This window comes from Fopius arisanus, unplaced genomic scaffold, assembly GCF_000806365.1.
Source record: "Fopius arisanus strain USDA-PBARC FA_bdor unplaced genomic scaffold, ASM80636v1 scaffold00037, whole genome shotgun sequence".
Taxonomy (NCBI): Eukaryota; Metazoa; Arthropoda; class Insecta; order Hymenoptera; family Braconidae; genus Fopius; species Fopius arisanus.
The window spans coordinates 250,141-272,647 of record NW_011887776.1 but is presented as its reverse complement, the minus strand read 5'-3'; the positions used below and the strand labels follow the sequence as shown (position 1 = coordinate 272,647).

General features: G+C 39.4%; 3 protein-coding genes across 3 annotated transcripts; 1 reads left to right on the top strand and 2 right to left on the bottom strand.

Moving 5' to 3' along the window:
• Positions 1-38: 38 nt before the first annotated feature.
• On the bottom strand, positions 39-6,968 carry LOC105266234 (uncharacterized). Its single transcript, XM_011304210.1, has 2 exons — positions 6,367-6,968; positions 39-6,038 (listed from the first exon to the last, which is right to left on the bottom strand). Exons 1-2 carry the CDS (start codon positions 6,582-6,584, stop codon positions 2,003-2,005), a joined length of 4,254 nt encoding a protein of 1,417 aa, XP_011302512.1. The 5' UTR covers positions 6,585-6,968; the 3' UTR covers positions 39-2,002.
• A 170-nt stretch (positions 6,969-7,138) lies between these two features.
• Positions 7,139-8,130, top strand: Rpb5 (DNA-directed RNA polymerases I, II, and III subunit Rpb5). Its single transcript, XM_011304209.1, has 2 exons — positions 7,139-7,577; positions 7,681-8,130. The coding sequence occupies exons 1-2, from the start codon at positions 7,276-7,278 to the stop codon at positions 8,009-8,011; spliced, it is 633 nt and encodes a 210-aa protein (XP_011302511.1). The 5' UTR covers positions 7,139-7,275; the 3' UTR covers positions 8,012-8,130.
• A 689-nt stretch (positions 8,131-8,819) lies between these two features.
• Positions 8,820-12,351, bottom strand: drk (growth factor receptor-bound protein 2 drk). The gene is made up of 6 exons (XM_011304208.1): positions 11,739-12,351; positions 11,066-11,163; positions 10,871-10,990; positions 10,513-10,678; positions 10,033-10,206; positions 8,820-9,970 (listed from the first exon to the last, which is right to left on the bottom strand). Exons 1-5 carry the CDS (start codon positions 11,814-11,816, stop codon positions 10,033-10,035), a joined length of 636 nt encoding a protein of 211 aa, XP_011302510.1. The 5' UTR covers positions 11,817-12,351; the 3' UTR covers positions 8,820-9,970.
• Positions 12,352-22,507: the final 10,156 nt, after the last annotated feature.

Here is a 22,507-nt window from a genome sequence, read left to right as displayed (position 1 = left end):
TAACCCCTTAAATCAAAACAACATTTTTGAGAGTTTTAGTCTTTTAATACTCCTTAAGTCTTAAAAATTAATGAACCTGATACAAATATATTGTGGGCCATAATTCGTTTTGTATTCGAAAAATATCGACAATTTTAGCATTAATTTTCGAGGTTTTTGTTTTATCTAGAAATACATTTTTATATCACTTTCCTTGATGCCATCATGTGCCCGATTTACAATGATCAGATAACGTATTTAAATAAATCTTCATTACTACAATTACTAAAAGTTTTGTATATTGCATGTTTCATTATTCTTCTGCTTTGCAATAATCCCACGTAGAACGAAGTGAAACCTTCGATAAGAAGACAGAGATCTTGCATAGTTATAAGTGAACGACTATTTTTCTCTTGTAAAATTGATCCTAAGTTGTATTATTTATTCAGTAACTCCGACTATTCTATGAATCGACGAATCATTAATCTACAAATCATTAATCAAAAAAATGCTTGCAGAAGATGATTAGAAATTCTTTACAATAAAATCTTCCACTTTTGTGTTTTGACATATTTGCCATCATTTATGTACATATAAGATTACCCCTTCAAAATAAAAAAATAGTTTTTAAATTTGTGTAAAAATTATGCATTAACCTGGCGAGCTAAAATTTGTAATGGAAAAATTGTATCCAGTACGACATTTGTTGTTATTAAAGTAAAATTGAATACATTTACGCCCTATACAATTTGGCACAAGAGTTATTAGCATTTCCATCTTTGGTATTTTTTTCCAATTCGTCATGTGTTCACAACAGAGACAAATCTACACTATTCTTACACGAATTATTGCAGCTACAGTAGAGTCCCGTTATAATCGCACCTTTCCTCTATTTCTTTTTCGCGTATCTTTTGGTTTCTTCGGCTACCACCTCCAGACTTCAAGATGTAAACAATCCATTGTTTCTTCTGGTGAGGGATGAAATTCCAGGCGAAATAAAGCGGAAATGTAAATTTCTCGCGTATTTTTGAATTTTGCCACGAAAAAAAAAAACACACGACTAACGGGAGTCTACTGTACATACATTTAACGGAGAAATCTATACAGTATTACTCTACCGAAATTTGAATTGAGGAAATATATACAATAATAATTAATGATTACTAATTAATTCATGTACTCGCTCCTCACTCTACAATTCGACAGAAAGTTCCTCCGGATTCACAATTAAACTCCGTCTTACTCGTGAATGTAAAATGACTAGAATTACCGTTGACCTTTTTAATTTGATTCAGAAGAGGGTGCGGCAAAGCTGATAGGTGATTAAAAATTTTTTTCGTGAAATAAAATTGAAGAGAAAGAGCAACAAAAAATCACTCAACAAAAGGCAATAATCAGTCATCTATTAATTTTTTACTTGAAAGTATCTTGAGCAATTTTTTTTGCATTTTCATATGAATATGTTTAAAAAAGTTTATCATAATACTCAAGTTATCCAATAAACAATAAAATAATTCGACAATGCATTTTGCCCCACCTTCCCCTATCACTTATCAGGCATTCTGAAAAATTCAATGAGAATTGAATAAGTTTCTGAATTTTGCTATAGAAGCATGCAAGCTAAACTCAGAGTAACAATTTTTTAATCAACAATGATTGTACATATTCGCTAAACGAAGTGATATAAAAGCAGCAGAGGAAATGGATGTATGAAACAAGCGATAATTAACATAGATATAATCCGTATAAAAAAGTATCACACATGGGCTTGTGCTTCGTAATTACTAAAAAAATCTAAAAAACATATAGATAAGAAAACGTGAGAGACAAGTGATAAACTTGCACCAATAAAGTAATACATAAAGAGAATTCTTAGAGATTGTTTAATAAACAACCTTTTGAAAAATTGCTGGGAAAATTATTCTGTAGTACAACCCTACAGAAATTTATGTAAAAAAAGAAACAGACAATTAATATATATAGTCTCCCACCAGTCGACTCCCGATTGCCTACAAAATGTGATTCAATAGTACCCCGAATGATGATAATACCCAGGCCTTGGTGGATGATAAGGCGCAGGACTGACTGGATAAGCCGGATTGTAAGCAGGCAGTGGAGGTGGTGGTGGAGAGAGCATTCGTCCCTCAATGGCCTCAGGAACAACGTGGGGTGTTGTTGAACTTGGTTGTGGACTAGTAAGTACTCGGGAAGTATTACCATGAATATGATGACCCCTAGAAAGGCTCAAATCAACGGAATGCCTCCCCCCAGGTGTGAGATCGAGACTAACCACCCTGAGAACATCACTGTGCGGATATGGAGGTGGTGGTGGTGATATTGAGTAACTCCCAGTTCTACTTAAATCGACACTCTGACGCTCCCCAATATCGTAGAGATGATGATGATGATGATATCTGCTGTTTTGCATTTGTGATCCAAATGTGTGAAATCCCCGGGCACTCATATCGAGCCCCTGGAGCTCTCCATTATTCAACACTAGTGGCTCGAAATTTCTCTCTCTATTACCGAATTCAAAATCAAGAGGGTCGTATTTATAAGAAGTGGGCAAGTCCAACTGGAGTGCTTTCTCTTTGACTGAAATACTGAGATTCTGGGCAACAGAGTCGCCCTCGTCACTCGAGAGGTTCTCTGCGGGTACCTGATGATGATGATGGACCTCTTGATAACGATTGGGAGTGGCTGATGGAGACACAAGATCAGTCTGAGACATGTGGATGTAGTTATTGGGTGAAGTGCCTCGAGGGAGGTCTTCGTGGTGGAGATACTGATCGATATTGTGGTTTCTCGTGGTATTTATGTAGTCCACTGATCGATGGAGGTGGTAATCGGAGCTTACGTGAGTGGGAGGTGTGTTTCGACCGTCTGGGGTCGGTGTCGGGGACATGAGATCCTCCTGCTGCTGCATGTACGATTCCAGATGACTCTCTGGGGATCGCGAGGGGAGAGGAGAGTGCAGATGATTGGGCATTGAGTAGAGATTGCCATCTCGATCGTTGTCCTCAAGTATTGGACTTGAGACAGCACCGATGTCTCTCTCTGCTGCATCGAGAGCAGCCTCGACCAGAAGACTTGCGTTTGTACTCTCTGTTCGTCGGTAGACACTCAGACCAAGTTTGTTCTCATCCATGAGGGTTGATGTCATTGGAATAGGTGTTGAACGTTCCTCCTCCTCTTTCTTTGGGAGATCTTCGAATTCGTAGGGATCGGTTGGGGTCACTGAAACTGGATGAGAATGCTCTGGGAGTTTGCTCGTGGGGGGCGGATTGAATTCACCCATCCATTTTTTACTTCCCTTACTCTGCAGCCTTGAGGTACCGTATGTATCCATATCCTGACGAGATGATAAAATAACTTCGTGTCTCGGTGACGATATCAGCAGATCCTGATGAGTTGGTCGGTTTATTGAGCTATCGGGCTCCATTTCTGGGTGAAGGGGAGGACATGGCACGGATGTCTCGGTTTTCATACTGTTCTCAGAGGATACGTCGTCGGTCGACAATAAACTACTGTTATTCTCCTGGGAATTTCGGCGATTTGTTCTCGGGTTTGTGTCTTGGGAAGTCTCTTCCAAGGGACCTCCACTGTATGCATCGAACGTGTATGCCACTGATCTCTCTATTTTTGGCATCATCTCTTCAGTTAATCCGTGCACTTTCTTATAGTGAAATTGGAGACATTGTTTAGTGGTGAATGCAGCTTTACAACCATTTTCCTTACACTTGAAAGGTTTAACACCACTGTGTGTCAGCATATGAATTTTTAGATTACTCTTATTCTGAAACATTTTTCCGCAACGATCACAAGTGGCTGCCCCGACAACATCCTTATGATGAACTTCCTTCATGTGCCGTTGCAATGCAGCCCTCGATCCCAACAACTTCAAACACAATTTACACTGAAACTCCCTCAACACCTCGGACATATCACTGTGCATTCTCTTAATATGTACTTTTAATTTTTGCGGCTGGCAAAATTTACGTCCACAAAAGTCACACAGTGGCCTAGTTCTCTGTGGATTTTGCGAACACCCATAGGTGCGATGCATCTCGAGATAATTCAATCGTAAGAAAAATTTTCTGCAGTACTGGCACTGATAAGCTCCACGACCAGCGTGAAGTTCAGCCGCATGTTTCATGATATTATCTTTTCCCAATACAGCAGCACCACACACTTTGCAATGATATTTACGAATGGTTAAACTGTAATTAGCATCGTGGAATATGCAGCAGTGTAAACGATAGTAAATTTGATGGGTAAAATTGAGATTACAACCGCCGCAGTTTGTTTTATCTGTTTTGTTCTTTCGTGTCCATGCAGAAGACTGAGAATCTGCCCAGTATGTTAATTCACTGCCTGGTGTTATATTTTGTGTTGTAACAAAGTAAAGTTTACCGTTCTCAATTATTACCACGACACTTCTCTCGTCTTTCGTCTCAGCGGGTCGCATGTATCGTAACCAATTGCTCTTTAGGGGATTAGTGGTACTTATGTATGATGTTTTTCCGTCCACCTCCACCTCCCAGATATGACGCATAGGGAAATCATCAGGAATATCCATTTCCTTTACCGGTTCTCCGATTAATGGCCCCAATTTAGCGTACATTGGCACTGGATTATCGGCGAAAATGCCAAGACCGTGGTCATTGTTTGACATTTTGAGCACTAGACAGTCTGGTAGAGAATCCCTAGAGTAAAGTGGTCGCCCTTCGTCGACTTGAAGACGTCTCTCCTCGCTGTGGGCTTTTGATTTTGATTTGTACAGATCTGAGTCTTCGTCGGACTCGAATCCGTCATCCGTGGGTTTTCCATAACCCTCGGACATTGGATTGTCGGAGGCGAGAGCTTTCGTTACATCAGGGTTGTGCTTGTGCATGTTTATCCAGTCATGGGGTGATATTGAGTCTGGGATTTCGTAGACCGCTGAGAGTAAAGGACAGGCGTCCTGGATATGACGACTATTGCAATCCTGGCAGAGTTTTATTTTTATCGCGAGTCTCTGGTGATCTGCACTTGCTTCACTGTCAAAATCTGCTGGGGGGAGGGGTCCAACTGAGGGAGATGGCTCGTCAGGCTTCATCTCTCGAGGCTCCACGGGAATCATTCCGTCTTGAGGAGCTTTTCTGACGTCGTGATTCTTCTTTACTTTGTGCTCGGTATTTTTGTGCTTCTTTTTACGGTGCTTGTGACCAAGCTCATCGTTCGTTTCAGTATTTGAGTCATTTTGCAATGAATCTGTTTCAGGCTTGAGATGCTTTCGTTTTTTCTTTTTCTTATCGTCAGAGTCGGGTTTCCCTTGAGGCTCTGACAATTGCTCGGGTGATCTTATACTTTTTTGAGTCGAGGGCAGTTCCTGCTGCTCCTGCGTTGTCGGGAATTTATCATTTTTTTCCTCAAATTCCTGGGGAATGTTGGGCTCTGTTGAGTGTCTGAGGACTGAACACTTTGCTGAGGTACTAATTATTAAATTTCTATCATCCTGAATACTTGCATTTTTGTCGATTGAATTGTCGTTAATCTGCGAATTTTGACTAATATTTTCTTTGCTATTTACATTGCTGATTAATACTACGTTATGTATAGTCTCAGTCTTTTGGATGACAGATTCATCTCTAGATTCATGGATCTCCACAGATTTATTCAGATTAGTTTCATTGTCAGGCTGACTTGTACTGTCTTTAGATTTTATACGCTCTTCTATATTATCGTTATCAACCGTCAGAGATTTTTCAGACTCTGAACTCTTCGTGTGCTTTCGCTTCTTGCGTTTTTCCTTGTGGTGTTTTGTTTTGTTCCGGTGGTGTTTTATTTTTGCTTTGTGCTTTGCATGCTGCTCCTCCATCCCTCCAGTCGGTTCCACTGAACCCTTGTCTATCGAATTTTTCTGAGAAATCTCGTCCTTTTGAGATTCTTGATTCTGTTTCCTCGAACTTCTACGAAGTGGCTCGTGAGGCTCTACTTCTATTACATTCTTATCTTTTTCCTTTTCCTCAGCATTACCATTCGTCTCTCCCTTTTTCTCCGGAGATTTTTCATCTTTTCTGAAATTGTAAACACAAAATGATGGATCAAGTACTTGAAATCAGAATTTTATGAGCTCAAACAAAAACTATATTCAGTTGAAAAATAGCCGATCGCGTATTCGTAAAATTCAAACGAAAATTAATAATTCTGTCAATGGATTGATGACTCTACCTACATGAGGGTAGTATTTTAAACAAATATGGCGGACAAATGACGGCCCCTGGGAATCGCTAATGACAGATTCCCCACGAAGAAAAAATAATTACATTCACCTAATTAACTCCCTGAATGTCACCAAATGACGACAATAAATGAATGGGTAAACTGAAAAAAATAGAAAATTACCTGATAGTCTCGGCAAGATCGAGCAGATGCACCACCAAATCATCATCACTGGCAAATCCCATTCGTTTTTTCAACGAGAACCATCTTTTAGCACTTTTAACTCCAATACGTACAGTCTGTGTATGCTTAATGACACTGTCATTACAATCCTTATCATCAATATGTTGTCCCCTCGTTGTCCCTGAATCCTTGACATGTCTGCTACTTTTTTTCGGCATAACTTTACATTTTAATGTCCTCCCAAAAAATCCAGCTTCTTTATACGATTAATTATAAAGCTATCGAGGATACTAACATTTTAAAATAGTAATTGCAATTGGATTCATGAAGAAATTTACCCGCAGGATATAATCCTATCCTCTTTATGCACTCGTGTAAGCGTGCACCCCATACCACAAATGGCACAAACACACTAACACCCACTTCGCCCTCTTCCAACTACCCCTTCCAGGTATTGTGTATTATCGATTGAATCTGATGACATTGTTCCTCGTAATTCCCACCCCCAATTTATCATAAACATTGTCATAACAGTTGTCGCGTACTCCATACACAAATTCTAACTAATCAGTAAAAATTTATTAACATTGCAATTATTGCTCTGTCCTTTCACCAAGAAAATCTAAAAACGTGTTGTATTCAATCTGTTCACAAATTTCGACTGTTTTTTTTATGATAGTTCATGGAAACAGCAGATTTCCATGAGCACCTGTTTGCATGAAAAAAAATTTTTAATTTACTGGCAGCACTGTCGGTGGATCTTGCGCTTCCAAAAATATTTACCGAAAATTTATTTTGCTTCGGTTGAGGTTATCAACGTGACGCTCACGATTTGAGAAGATTGAAGGATTATTTTTGTTATTTTTCATTCATTTATTTAGTATTGGGGACTTGTCTTTTTGAGTTGAAATGGATGACGAAGCGGAGACGTACAAGCTGTGGAGAATTAGGAAGACTGTTATGCAGTTGTGTCATGATAGAGGTTATTTAGTGACACAGGATGAATTGGATCAAACATTGGAGCAGTTCAAACAACAATTTGGAGATAAACCGAGTGAAAAAAGGCCAGCGAGAAGTGACTTGATTGTTCTGGTTGCTCACAATGACGATCCCACGGATCAACTGTTCGTTTTCTTCCCTGACGAGCCAAAAATTGGAATAAAAACTATCAAGACATATTGTCAACGTATGCAGGAAGAGAAAATTCACAGGTAAATCCTGTCTAAATATCTCTTAAACCGGATTTGGAAAAAAAAATATTTCAAGAACTTGTAAAAAGTTTTTATTGAATTGCATTCGTTCTGTCAATTTCAGAGCCATTATTGTTGTTCAACAAGGTATGACACCCTCAGCTAAACAATCGCTAGTCGACATGGCACCGAAATATATCCTGGAGCAATTTTTGGAGTCTGAGCTATTGATCAACATCACAGAACATGAATTAGTTCCAGAGCACATTGTCCTGACACCTGACGAGAAAGATGAATTGTTGATGCGATACAAGTTAAAAGAGAATCAACTCATGAGGATTCAAGCTGGTGATCCTGTCGCTAGGTATTTTGGTTTGAAACGTGGACAGGTCGTGAAAATCATCCGACCCTCGGAGACTGCAGGAAGATATATCTCTTATAGACTTGTTTGCTAACTGCTGCACTCATCCCTTGCTTATAAATAATTATACATTGAGACAGATATTAATCTTTCAACACCGAATCTGCTATCTTCTGGACAAATGTACAAATAAAATATACTTTGTTTAAGACAATAATGAATTTGTTCACTGGGTCACTCCCCAACCATTCAACATCCCTGATTAATAAAAATCAACAAGATATTTGTTTTATTTCCTATTATTTATTTTCAGCGAAAATTAAGATGAAACATTTTCCTCTTACGGTGGATAATATATAATACAAATAAAATTATATCTTAATTTAAAAAAAACTATTGAAGTTTTGAATATCTTGTTATCGTAAGTTGAAGCAAGTTCGGGGTATAAAGTTGAGGCCAAAGATATATTCTCTCTCTCTATCTCTTTCTCTCTTTTTCTACAGAAGGAAACATACCTTGTGCATTTGATTGATATAATAAACTGCCATTAATAAAATTGTAACATAACGCAATAATAATATAATTAAACCATAAAAGGCTGAATTTTTCCGTAATTTGTGTACAACAATAATAAAACTGAATTTGGGAAATGTTTTTCTTTCCTTAAAAGAAAAATACAGATTCGCCTTCTTCTTCTTCATATACACAGTTTTCATCTACGCACAGAATACAATTACTTTTTTTTCTACACAAAAAAGATAAATCAATAATAAACGACGTAATTGATGACTACCCACTACCACTTCGAGTGATTTGACGTAACGTTTAACTAAAAAATTCATATTTATATTAAAAAATTAATACGATACTGTGTATTAATCAGTGGAACACACCAATTACTCTTTTTTTACAACGATTCTAGAAAAGCGATGTAAAAATATAACAAAAAATATTCGTCAGTTATCCACGACTTGGAGCAATGAAGAATTGAAGAAATAAAGTTATATTGCATCGACTTAACTCACATTCTATCAAATGAATTATTGTTGCCCAATATCAATTCATAACTTATCAACACACCCCGGGCCCCTGTCTCGTTATACTCTTTTCAGTTTCTCAATCACAAAGTTTCTACACTCGTTCACACTTTCGCTCACAATTAAATCCTTCATGCAAATGTCGATCTGTTTTCCACTGTTGGAAGAAAAAGCAAATCTGGAAACTCATGATTACTTCACTCTCGATATAACTTAGTTTATAATTTGCTGTCAAAATAATAAAATCCGAATTTAACGATTATATGCAATAAAGAGACGTCTCCATGCATTTCATACACAGTTGCGTTCTCGTTAAAAATTGAATGACATAAATAGGCCTTTGTACCTAACGAAAATCATATCCTCGTTTTAGAATAGCACGTTTCATTAAAGTAGTTGATCATGTACTTGTTTCTTGTCATATGGCCTAAGTAGTAAAATAATAGCTTTTATGATTCAGAGTGGGCTACGAGTGATGTAATATCGTTATCTACCTCAAGTTTTTCCTTACTGACACCGTCAAGTCATTTGGATTTCAATGTCAAAAACGTGACGTAGGAATTCTCTTAAAATTAGAACATTCAATTTTCTGCTTCATATCCGTTTGCTACAAAAGTACAAAAATTTACATCAAAACTTCATCATCAGAAATAAGAATGATTTCCCTGCAATTGAGGGGGCGGGTGGGACTACAAAAATGTTTATTTTTTGTACTAGCGTCTCGGTAAGAATTAATCAAAGAAATCAATCGAAGAAATTCACAGTTACTTGAAATATCGTTGTTTACCAACAGAGTGATTCAGTGAAGATTGAATAGAACATGGCAATTAAATGGCTACTGAATTACGAGAAAATCAAATCATGACGAAAATGTGTTTCCCGTAGCCCACAGCATGAGAATTGTTGGCAAATGATAATGCTGAATATTGCATCCTCCGATTCTCAATTCTGATCCTGTACATGTGATGATTGGGGGGTGTGTAATGGCGTGGTCCTTTGAACTTGTAAAGAGGGGTCTGTAAAAAATTAAATATACATGTTATGCCCTCCTGCATTTATTAATATTCCATTTTCTCACCTATGAATGATAAGGCGTAACATAGGTAGATGGGAATAATCCTCGTCTGTTACCAATTTCCCCATGCCACCAGTGCTGATCAGTACGATCTGTCACAGTGATAACATCACCTCTTCTGAACTCCAACTCACCTGGCTCTTGCGGTGTGAAATCGTACAATGCCTGTACCAAACACTGAAATAATCACAACAAAACAGGAAATGACAGTGGAGATTCAATAACTCGCGTAATCTTGTAAATTTCTTTCCCTCAAATTAAATCAAACAATTTACGCAATTGATTGCGCATTTAACGGTCACTATCAAACACTTGAAAAACTTCAATCACGATTTCTGATAATCACGTAACTACTGTACTCGGTTCAGGAAATACATTCAGTAGAAAAAATAAATGGAAATTACATAATCGCAATTCAAGGTCGAAACTAGTGTTAAGAGTTTCCTGATTGATTGCAGGAATTATGGTTCTGATAATTCTCACCTCCTCTGGTACCATATCGCGTAATTTAACATCCTGAGAGCGGGAAACTGAGGCTGTACGGTGATACTCAACTAGTTCGTTGAGACTACTGAACTTAACGACCCAGAGGAAAAATTTTCCTTGGGCATCTCGTAATACTTTAAAGTGTTGAACACCGTCAGAACATCTAGAAAATAGCGAAAGACAAATGAAGATAATAATTTGTTGTTATCTTGAATTCCCTAACTTTGAACACTCGTTAAAGTATTTTTGAATTTCTTTCCTCGTCCACCCAAATTCGAATCACTTCAATAACATCTCAGTTATGCAATTGCATGTGATAATTTTTCAACAAAGGCTTGTTGATAAAAATTCTTACTTGACAGATAGAGAGAAATCACCGGGGGAACTCTCACTGATTCTGATGAGAAAGGCACCCTCGTGCTTGTTTGACAAGAGTCTCTCAGCATCTGCCCTTGTGATGCGCCCATAATACCAGCTATGAATAAATATGAAATACAATAATATTTATTACCTAAAAAAATTCAGAGTCAATGCTAATCCAGAAACTTACTCATGATTCTTCATTTCTATGTAGTTACTCGGTATTAAACCCTCCCGAGAGTCCAATTCTGCTCTGTACCAGTTCATATCATCCTCCATATTGAGAATCTGTCAAAAAATATTTAGTTGGACTATTAAATCATGAACGAATCAGATTGCATGGTGTCAATGAACTTTATTCCATCCTGACACTAGCATCCAGCGAGCCAGACTTGAAGGATGAATTGGTTAAACAAAACTAAAGTGTTACATTGAATTTTATCAGTGAAAATAAAGAGTTGAAAAGCAATCAAACAAAGACATGGCCTTTGGTTGCTTGAATCAGAACACCAGCCAGGGTAATGTGATTCGAATAATATTATTGGAATGCGTGTAAATGCACCAATGAACGCTCGACGCATTCAACGATGCTTTCAATCGACAAGCGAATTTAAATTGATGGAAAAGAACAATAAGGCTAAATAAGGAGAACGATGGAGAAGCGGATCGACTTGTTACCACCTGACTCATTCCATGGGGTCGGTCATGGCCTGACGGGCCTTTTCCCAGGTTGAAAATTATTATACGATTGGGAAATAATTTCCGGTTATAAAGAAAACAATTATCACTAAATTCTACGTCCATTCTACATTACCAAACTCCCAAATAATCGATTTCAGAGCATTAAAAAAATTGATACAAACCTTGAGTACTTGATTCCTACGAAAACTGAGTTCATCATCGGCTGTGGCCGTAAAGTCGTGTTTAGCAACAGCTTCCATTATTGATGTATTATTTTTTAATTCTCTCTCAAACGGCAAGGACAAAAAGACCCTTGTATCACAGTCGAGTATCCCCTTACAGGTCTCCTCCTTCACAAAAAAAAAAAATCTCTATCCTCCCACAGAATGAGAAAGAGAAAAATCCACTTGCACAACAACAATTAACCAGTCCGAATAAAAATAAAATCACCTCCTTGAAAAAATAATTTCACGTTCGTACGTGTGTATCGTCTGTCGTGCCGAAAATTCAGTGAGCAGTGCCTATGTCTCCGTGGGCATCTTACTTTTAGCCACGCAAAAAAAAAAAAATCCAATGGAGAAAAAGAAATTTGTCTCTTGATCCACAGCGGCCAGCACCCACACCAGCCTTATCAGTGAATATCAAAAATGCCAAATGGTATGCCGAATTAAATTGGGCGGATATACTGTCAAATGATAAACTAAAAGGATTATTCACAAATGTGTGTTTTCAACACTCACGGATATCCATCGTACGTCTTATCAGACATTACACTCACTAGGGTGTTTTACTAGTGGAAACGAGATGCCTCACTCACTCAACCACCACCAAAACTAAATGCACGTACAAAACCACTGCTGCGCACAAACCAATGCGCCGAACCTCCTATTTATTCTCTCATGTACAGCAGTGACGTACATCGTCACTCCGCATCCTTTGACTAATTGATCCATCAGCAATCGTATCATTGGTTTATCATAATTTCATTGAATGCCTCTATTACGACACCACCGTTACCTCCATTCTGCATTTCGACGTTTTTCATTTTTCCCTGAAATTTTTCCAAATGTGAAAATTAAACTGGGGGGCGGGCACCGCCTCCTCCTCGATTGATCATCGACGGCGCATGCGCCCTGAGTTAATCGCACTCTCTTCTGTATACATATCGCCATCTTCCTCTGCAGCACGAGATGGTATCCATGTCATGATAATTCCCATGGTGTATTAATCGTTTAATAACTAGAAACAATGATTCATTTATTTTTAGACACACGGTCTATATTTAGGAGATTTAATACCTTCGAAAGAGGCGTGCAGATGTTGAGGTAATGGCGACATTTGATCTGTCAATTATTTATGATCTGACTCTGGGCTCTGAGCTACCCTGTGCTTTTTTATTTATTTATAAATACCAGAAAATTGGGGAGAGAGATAATCTAATGGCTCTTGGAACATGCGGGGTTTATGCAATTTTGTTTAAATGAAAAACGGCGTTGTTTATTCAAGTTATTCTGTTGGTACTCTCGTTTGAAATATTTTTTTTTTTGGAATGTACGAGCGTTGTGTTTCGTTGGGAATTGAAAGTGTAGATTGGGGAGTACTCGAGCAGTGTAAGCGCGGAAATTGGATAACTTTTTCTTTATGTGCATCCCTCTGCAGTGGGCAAATTTTTATTCTATGTAATTGATCAAATTCACGTTGTGGAGGGTGATTAATCGCCGGAGGAGAGCAACAAATAGAATGGGAGATTTTTTATGTACTATTCTCTGACCACTGTTCCTCAACGGATTCATGAATAATTACTCGGACAACTTCCCGTTTCCTATCCGCTCCATGCCAGAGTCGACTGCCCACACTCAATCAAAATCAAGTGTATCTCGCATACACCATTCGATTAAGATTAAATTCAAATGCGTATATTTTATTATTCGTCCGGCAGTATTATGCATTATGAGAAATTTTATTGAGGAATTACAGAACATGTCTTCAAATTTTTCAGGTTTTATTACTGTCCCCTGTCCCAGGGAATTTCATTTATCGTGGAAAAATTTTCTCATTACTTATTAAAATATCAGTTTAATGTCCTAGAATTGAAAACAATGCCTGAGAAATTAAAAAAAATGGGCATGCCCTTGATGGCCTCATTACCGATAACAATCGTCATTGCAATTACGAGAACACAGAACTTCCGCATCTGTACACATTCGGCTGTTTGTACTTTTGTCCTGCTAGAAGCATTCAGCGAAAAAATCATTTTTCCCCACACGTAAAAAAAAAATAACGCACGTGTATTCGACGTGAAAAGAGATAGTATAGACTTCCCATTAGGGACTTTTCTCATGCTTGCAACGTGAATTTCATGAGTGAGAAAGCATCGTCTGGCCTTCGGGCAACGGAAAAAGGGAAAGATGAGGAAAGTTGAGAGAAAAAAATGTGCAATTTCGACCTCGTCTGACTCCCCACAGTAGCTCCAATATGAACCCCAACTGGGGATTTACGTCGTCCCTCATACCGATGAGAAAAAAAGTTCATTATGGTGCTAAATTGTTATATTTATTTTTACAGGTCAGTGTTTCCCCGTGAAATTTTAAACGGATCTCCTGGCAATTTCTTACGTTGAATTACCTATGATATGAGCTGTTCAAGAAATTCCACTTTAGCTGTGAGTCATTCGTATTTCTTCGCTCAATGTCACGCTGAGAGTTGCTCCAAGTGTAGAGACAGACACCACTAGGTACAACCAAAGAGCTAAATACCGATACAAATTATATTCAATCGTTTCGTTTATTCCATGGCTGACCAAATATTTCCTCCAGGCCTCTCCTGCGTGGGTGTCCATCTTATCTGTTAAAAATTCTTTACATTCTAGTCATTGTAACTGGATTTCTAAAGCCCTCATTTATTGACTCGTAATTCGCGGTTTTTGGATTGCGAAAAACGAATAATTCACCAGTCATCCGTCGACTGTCGAAACACAAGTCATTGAATGTTACGCAATTTTGCTCTCGTGGTCCATAAAAACTGGATCGATCAGCGTAGAAGGATAATCTTGGATAAAGGCCGAAAAAAAGTTTGAAAAAAATGTTGCCACAATTTTCCATCATTTTTTATTTGCGCGGACCAATTTCTCGCGAATGCTACACCATGAAAAACAAAAAATATATACCATTTCCAACTCCCGACAAAAGTGGAGTATGCGAAATTGGCGGAAGCTTTTAAATTTTAATTCCCAAATTTTTGGAGCACTTGTTCCCATTTCAACTCATCTCCAATTTCATTAATGCAATTAGGTCGATTTAAAAATACGAAATGTCGAGACAGGTGTTGTACAGAAACCCTATCAACTGTAATTGTTTCGTGTTGAATTCCAAATGATGCTGATGCAGAATAAATCCCACCCAGAGTATGACCTGACGTCATCCTCTGACACAGAGAAATACGTAGCGAGTGTTGGGTTTTATACGTACCTCATATATTAGGTTGCCTATCAAAATAACGCAACTCAACAAATTATTGCTTCAAAAATAATCGAGTACAACAATATTTAGCCACTATAATAATCCTTTCATTTCTAATACTTTAAAAAATTATATAGATATCGTAATATCTCGACTCGCAATATTTTTCGGACAAACATTTTCGCGGATTAATATTAAATAATATTACATCACAATATTTTGAGGGGTAATATTATCATTAAATAAAATTTAAACCGGTTCACAATATATTTTCCAACTCAGCCAATACGAAATATATAATTCATCCAATCCCACGCCTACCTGACGCGCCTCGAAATTCTCGTAATTTTACCCATGTACTTTCGCCATTCCTAAAATTAAACAACTCATCCTGATTTTTCCTGAAATTTTTTATAAGAAAAAAAAACCGGAGAACAAATCACGCAACCATATGTGCAATTAAACAGTGGAAAATCATGATTTCGCACTCGTGGACTTTTCCAAACATAAAGAACTCGATTTTTCCAGTCAATCGGATCCACAAGCCCTTGCCCATTGAAATGCTCAGTGAGTAACGATAAACTAAATAGCAAATAATTCTTTTTATCGATAAGCAACTCCCCGAAGTAAAAGGGCGGAAGGTGCTGCCCCCTGAAGAGTGAAACCAAGTCGATAGAGAGGAAATCTGTGAGAAAACCCAAGTATACGGTCAATCGCACCCAAATAGCCCTGAGTATATAATACACATGCATTTGGTATGTACTCGTAAATAGATAGAGATGTCAGTGCTTATGGCGGTGTAACAGGTGTTTTTCTGAGATTTCCAGGAGCGGTATCACAGGTGTCACGGAATAAATCTGACATAACGCCAATAAAATTGCACTCTTCGAGGCCCAATAAACTGACCATAAATTACCTCCCGGTAATTATCACGTTATTGCATTGCAATTAGAATAGCTGTGACGGGAGAGGCTTTGATCAGCCAAATAAATGGTTATTCAGTAAAATGGCAAATTTAACGACGAAGGACTGGATATTTTGGATGCATAAACCGAGGATGAATAGCTTCCTCTCGGTTCATTAACGCGTACCGCGAACCATGGAATTTCCTGTGCAGCCCTCAAGAATCACCGATCCTCAACACCACAATCCATGGAGTTGATTTTCAGGGTAGAATCAGCGATATCACGGAGTTCTGGTTTTCTTCGTGGGTGAATGACGGCAAATCATGGCTAGTCAACCGCACAATTCACCAGAAAATCCTCGCTATAGTAATCTCGGTGATTCAATTCCTCAGGATTCCGCATGTACGTTCGGTTTGTCGATCCTGAATAATTTTCTCATTCCGAGAGACCAACGTCTCATAAGTGAATCGCAGATTGATTGAACGGATACAATCGACAGTTTGAGGGGGAATGGCAATTAATCAACTAATCGAGTTCAATCTCTAATTATCCAGTATATTTGACGTATCTGCTGGCTCTGGGCAATAAACCGAGGGACCACGTATTCTCTTCATCTACTCACTCCCACTATTTTCAAAATCATTCAATCAATATCCATTACTCTCATTACCTGTTTACTGAGTATTGGAAAATTTTTTAATTGAGAATAATCATGATGAGCGGATTTAACGAGTGCAGTCAACTCTTGTCCATTCAAATGTAAAATTCGATAATTAATAGCCGCGAATTCACCACCCCAACGAGACACGCGCGATGACAATTATTCAAATGACGAAAAAACCTTGTCTGTCACTCGCTGTGAGAAATCTGTTGACTTCGGGTGCTATCTTATCGTTCTCCTACAATTAAAATTTCGTGATAAGATTGAGACTGTATGGAAAAAATGCTGGAAAATCATTCTGGAGTTGGACAAAAAATGAAAGAAAAAATTGAAAAAAATGATTTGGAGAATGAAGCGCGGAGGATTGATCAGCGGTGAAGTCAGATGAGCTTATAGCATCCCACTGGCATTATATGGGTGAACAAGCATACCGTTTACTCTTTCGCAGATACCGCTATTTCCTGGGAATTGGGTGGGGATGAGAAACGTCGTTTGTCGTGGACACGACCCATATAAACAGAGGTAGGCAACCACGTGCTGATGCCGACTAACACATAGTGCAGTATACGAAGGGAATATACACATAATCAGAGAGCCACATGGATCCCTGCATAGTGGCAGTGTTACGCCAAGAACAAATCGAGATTCCCTCCCTCTTGCGCCGATTCATTCTGAAGGACGTTGGCAATTAATTTTACGTTTTCACACTTTCATTCACAACAGTAGTCCACCACAGCTCATTCATAAAACAAATCCTTATCTCAGTGGAGCAACGAAATAATCGAGCTCCCCGATTATTCAGAGCTATTCAGTCATTACGCATTGAGTGACAAATAAACAATAGGAAAGTTGTAAAAAAATGGATAAAATCCCAGAGAGAAAAGGAGTCATTGTCTTTAAGAAGACAAAAGTACGTGTTATGTGAGTGGTGTGCATATGCACATATGGTGACTTGAGGTGGTATGAGTGATTCCAACATCATGTGGCTTTCTCAGAGCGATGTTTACATCCAATGACCCAATGGTGTTACTGACCTGGGTCAAGGTCACTTTTACACACAACTTTTGGTAATATCTCATTGCAATGAGTGGGGGAGAGGCGGCATGTGCTCGTGAATCGTGATGTCCTGGGGTAATAAACCAATCTGAAATCGTTGCACTCAATGTTTACATCTCGTTGTTATATTTATCGATCAATGAAGATGTGTCGTGAAGACACCTGACCACTGATTGTCAAGTGTGATTTATTTTTGGAAATACTACATGTGCACTTGAATAAACAAGTGGTGGAGGAGAGCCACGAATAGTTTAATGACTGGCTCTCAAGTATTCGATATGAATGACTCCTCCCACCGCAATGTGACAAATTGCTTATCAGATGTTCTCGGGGATTTGTTCCAGTTATCGGTGGGAGATGGAGAGGCCAATTCCGCAGACTCCTGAAAAATCTGTGGACTGTTGCATCTGTATTTCACGTCTCTCTCAGAGTTGTTGAAGAAAAACGAGGAGAACAAGAGGAAGTAAAACAAATAATCGCTCTCTCTCACAACAGCGACTCCCCCTTATGCCCCCTCTCTATGTTTCTCTGTCACGGGCATTACTCTACTATCCGTAGGTACTCGACTTTCATTCAGTCATTCTAAAAATAAGCTGCCGATTCACAACGCATGAATGACAATCGGAGTCGAAGGGAACGACCGCCGTTACCGGGGATTCCTCGGTTTTTATCATTTTTATTTTTCTCTCTTATTTCCTTTTTTTTTTATCCCCGCTATCCTTCGTTCTCCTACTCTCACTCGACTCGATTGACCCTGAAATCACACGTGTATCACGTAATTCTTTTTTTCTCCTGATTTTTTCTGTTTATGTTTCTGCATCTGTCCCCTGAATGTGAACAAGTTGATGTGACATTTAATTTACATTCGTTATTCATTGCACGGTGGAGACATGTTTTTCATCTGCTCGAGTATATTTTTTACCAGCTGAGATATACTCCCATCGTTGGAAGGCATTTTGGATGGGGACGAATGTACGATATCGATCTTCATCGGGGAAATATCCCCTACGCTGTCCCCACGTGGAACGACTGCCTCGACGTGACGGCCCCGGATAAGAGAGACGATAAAAACCTTTTCCCAAGTTATCCCACTGTGACTTTAACTTGCGAGGACGGCTACGAGAATTTCTTCCTGGGGGAATACGTCAGTAAGACCTGAGGGGGAGAATTTTGCGCAGTGAGTAAGGAAATCTAATGAGTTGAATTACCAGAATGACGTAGCAAACCCTCCAAGAGTGCATTCAATTATAAAATCATCACCAGGTCACCATTTAATGATTTGGATTAAACCGTCGGAAGGGATGTTGTGATTTAATTCCCCATTGGTTTTTACAGTGGTTGATCAAGGCCACAGCACAAGTCCAGGATTGACCAATGATAATTCCGAAGGTTGAATTAAACTCGAGAAAGGCAGAGCCAGTGCTGCACGCAAGAAATTGTCAATTTTAACGTTACCCTTATCCTCGTATTCACTTCGCTTATTCGTTAAAAGTGAAAGAAACACGTGGTCGTATGGAGAGTGACGTTTTACTAGCGAACAAGTTGAGAAATAAGAGGTAAACGTCTTCTTTCAGTTTTCCACGTAGTGTATAAGTACTCAGCTGATGGTAGCGTGGGGAAAGGCAATTACAAAAAAAAAAATGAACACATCCTCTGGAGGGTTTTCTTACGACTTGATGGGGCTTTTTCTGTCGTTATAATGATGTTGGAAATTCTCCTCTCCTTTCACTAATGAAAATAGAAAATAGCTCAGTGATGATTATAAGTCTGGTGACTAAAAAAATGATAAAACATTTATGTCTGAAGAAGGAGGGGGTGGAGAGGGTGGAAAGGGTGGAGAGGGTGGAAAAGGTGGAGAGGGTTGATTATACTGAAGTTGAGAATTTGAAATTGACCTGTTGCTGACAGCTGGCAATTAGTAACCGATAGGGTCACACTCTCTTCGAGTGGGGTATGAAAGCACATGGCATGCATGAGGAAGGGGTACGGATGATAGAAGAGAGTGGGTAAACACATAGTGATTCTGCTGCATACCTAAATTCAAGGCGCAAATAAACTTGATCAAGTTTTTCAAGCGCTCCCCCAATCCCAATGAAAACTGAAAAAAAAAAAGGAGAAACACGTTTCTCCACTCGGCCTCGATAGCCAATTGAACTTATTTAGAAATCGCTGGGATTTCCTGAAAAACAAATATTTTCCTCGCTACGTAAGCAGCACTCATGAAAGTTTCGTGGAATAAAATCCAGTCAACAGTTCAATAACAGAGTGAAACGCCGAGCGGAAAGTGCACATTATCGTGTACAGTGGAATTGAGAGTCACTGGGCGCACGTTATCGTGGTATGGCTCAGTGAAGATACGAGAACTGGGGATAAAGAAAGAAAAAAAAAAGATAACCACTGACACTTGAAGTAAAATTCGATAATTAAAAATGGATAAAAATGAATAAAAATGAATAACAAAAAGAGCAGTAGGATTACATACGATTGAACTTTCTGTTATACTCTTTGTTCAAAATTCAATTGAACAATAAATATACTGGAAATGCAATCGTGAGAGAGTGTGTTTGCACTCGGAAATTGAGGTTAGCTCAACAAAGAGAGGTTCTCACTCTCGTCAAGTATACTGGCTGTTCTGTACAAAAGGCCAATGAATATATTGGTGTGTAGTTATTTTATCTTCGCCATTTGGTGAGGTTTGAGAGAAAAATAAAAATGTAAAAGGCCCATGTGGAGAGAAAAATGGTAGAGGTTTGGCAACCCTGTTGTGGATGAGGCCGAGTGTGTGGGGTTGAATTTCAAACGCTTGCGGGAACGAGGGGCTCACTTGGTTGCTTTGTATAGGGGGGCCTTCTACGAGGGCTTCTCTCTCCGCTGATGTTCCATGGAATATAACGGTGCGTCGACGGCCATGCTGCGGGCTTATGGCAGCGGCCGCCCGGTAGGCGGGCAAACAGACTGGAAAACCCCACGTCCCCACGGCCCCTTCCTCGCTCGAGAGTTCAACTTCCACCAGGCCTCTACTTGAAAAAAATCCAACCTCTCGGCAATATTATTTTTTTTTTTCCACCATGAAATATCCAACGAGCCCCACAGAGACAATTCACCAACGCCAATGCAAATAATACCCACAGGATATATCTATTAAATCAATATTTCAATTACAAATATTCAATTCACGCATATTTCCGGGGGATCAGTCCATGCATTATTCAAGCAATGATAATCCGTACTGTCTACCTACAATGGCTCCGGGTGGGGAAAAAGGGACAGTTTTATGGTTCTTCGGGGAATGAGTACCTGACATTTTTGGAATACCTGTATTTATTAGGAAATCTATAAATTCCTAGTAGAACGAAATACGTGCTATTTTATTGATCGTACGAGAATTCGTTCCCTCGTTATTAATATGAAATAAGCATTGCAAAGTACTGGATAAGTTGAGGCAGGATAAATGGGAAATATCTTGAAAATGTAAAATCATGAGAATTTTTCCATTGGCAGGAACGTCAAACGCTTGGAAGTTGAAAACTTTACAATGCCAGTGGTAATGCATGATTCGCTTGGTACTTTCCATCAGTATGCCTGGCCTCAACGACGAGAGAGTGAGCGTCGTCATCGTTGAGTGGTGAGACGAGGTGAGACGAGGTAAAACCGAGAAACGAGAGAGTGAGACGAGTGTTGTTAGTGTGTGCCAGGGGCACTGTTCCCAGTGATGAGGACAGAGATAGAATTGACACAGGTATAAGTGAGATGGAGAGATAGGTATAAATGGGGAAGGTAAACGAGGAGAGAGGGGAAAGGATAGAGGAAAGTTGGTGCTGAGAGAGAGAGAGAGAGAGAGAGATAAACCCGCGTCAGCAATGGGTAAGGATTGAGGTGGGGATAAAAGCGACTGGCGTCGAAGGAGAGATATAACGAGGGCAGGCACGTAACCAACCACCACCAACGTTCCACGGACAACTGGCGACTACTCGCACACTCGTTAAAACCTATATATAACGCAATCCATGCGCGCGCACTATCGCGATCACTGTCTCTCTCATTGGTTCATTTGACATGGCCATCATGTACATGTACATTGGTCTCTCGCATTAAGTATATAACACACGTGTCTGCAAAAAGCCAGTGGGCGCTGGACGGCGTCGAGGCGCCCCGTCGCTACCAGACGACACCCTAGTGCACACACAAAGGGACTCTGGCTCCCATGCCTCTGGCTACCATGTACTGCTCCTACTGAATACACCAAATCTACACTGTATGCGTGCATTTGGCACAAATACGTTTAGTTTAGCGGTGCATTTGGGCTGCGGATGCGAATACGATTCCCAGGCAATATGTATTCTAACCCATGTCGGGATATTCATCACTCTCTCACTCACTCTCTTTCTATCTCTCTCTCTCTCTCTTACCAATTCTCCCTTGATATGGCTTGGCTGTGTGCGAATGAGGTTATACAAGCCTCAAATCCACTTCACGTGTACCCTGATACAGTGTACATGGGGATTTATGTGGATGTGTGTGTGTGGTTCGTGCAGAAAGAACCCCGGAGTCCTTGTACAATGATTGTGTCTCGAGTTGTATACCGAGCGCCTGCGCACACAAATTCCAAATACATTAGCAGTGGGCAAGAGAACCTTCGTATTTCTCAGGCCGATGATGAAGGCAGATAGAAAATATCATCGAGACAGTGGGGCGGGGTGGAGAAGGGGAGAATAGTCTCGGGGGCTGATATACCAGAGAGACTTGGGTACGGCACTGGCGTGCCTCCCAGGCTTAGCATCGATTTCCAGTCCGCCTGTGTTATCCAGGCACCAGGAGATGCTATACGCACGCACACAACAACTAACCCGTTTCCTCTTCCAATGGGGAGT

Coding starts and splice junctions, on each gene's coding strand:
- LOC105266234 (XM_011304210.1), bottom strand. CDS start 6,584: ATGCCGAAAAAAAGTAGCAGACATGTCAAGGATTCAGGGACAACGAGG. Junction 6,039..6,366: donor GATCTTGCCGAGACTATCAG/GTAATTTTCTAT, acceptor TTACAATTTCAG/AAAAGATGAAAAATCTCCGG.
- Rpb5 (XM_011304209.1), top strand. CDS start 7,276: ATGGATGACGAAGCGGAGACGTACAAGCTGTGGAGAATTAGGAAGACT. Junction 7,578..7,680: donor CAGGAAGAGAAAATTCACAG/GTAAATCCTGTC, acceptor TGTCAATTTCAG/AGCCATTATTGTTGTTCAAC.
- drk (XM_011304208.1), bottom strand. CDS start 11,816: ATGGAAGCTGTTGCTAAACACGACTTTACGGCCACAGCCGATGATGAA. Junction 10,991..11,065: donor ATAGAAATGAAGAATCATGA/GTAAGTTTCTGG, acceptor ATTTATTCATAG/CTGGTATTATGGGCGCATCA. Junction 10,207..10,512: donor GCGATATGGTACCAGAGGAG/GTGAGAATTATC, acceptor TGATTATTTCAG/TGTTTGGTACAGGCATTGTA.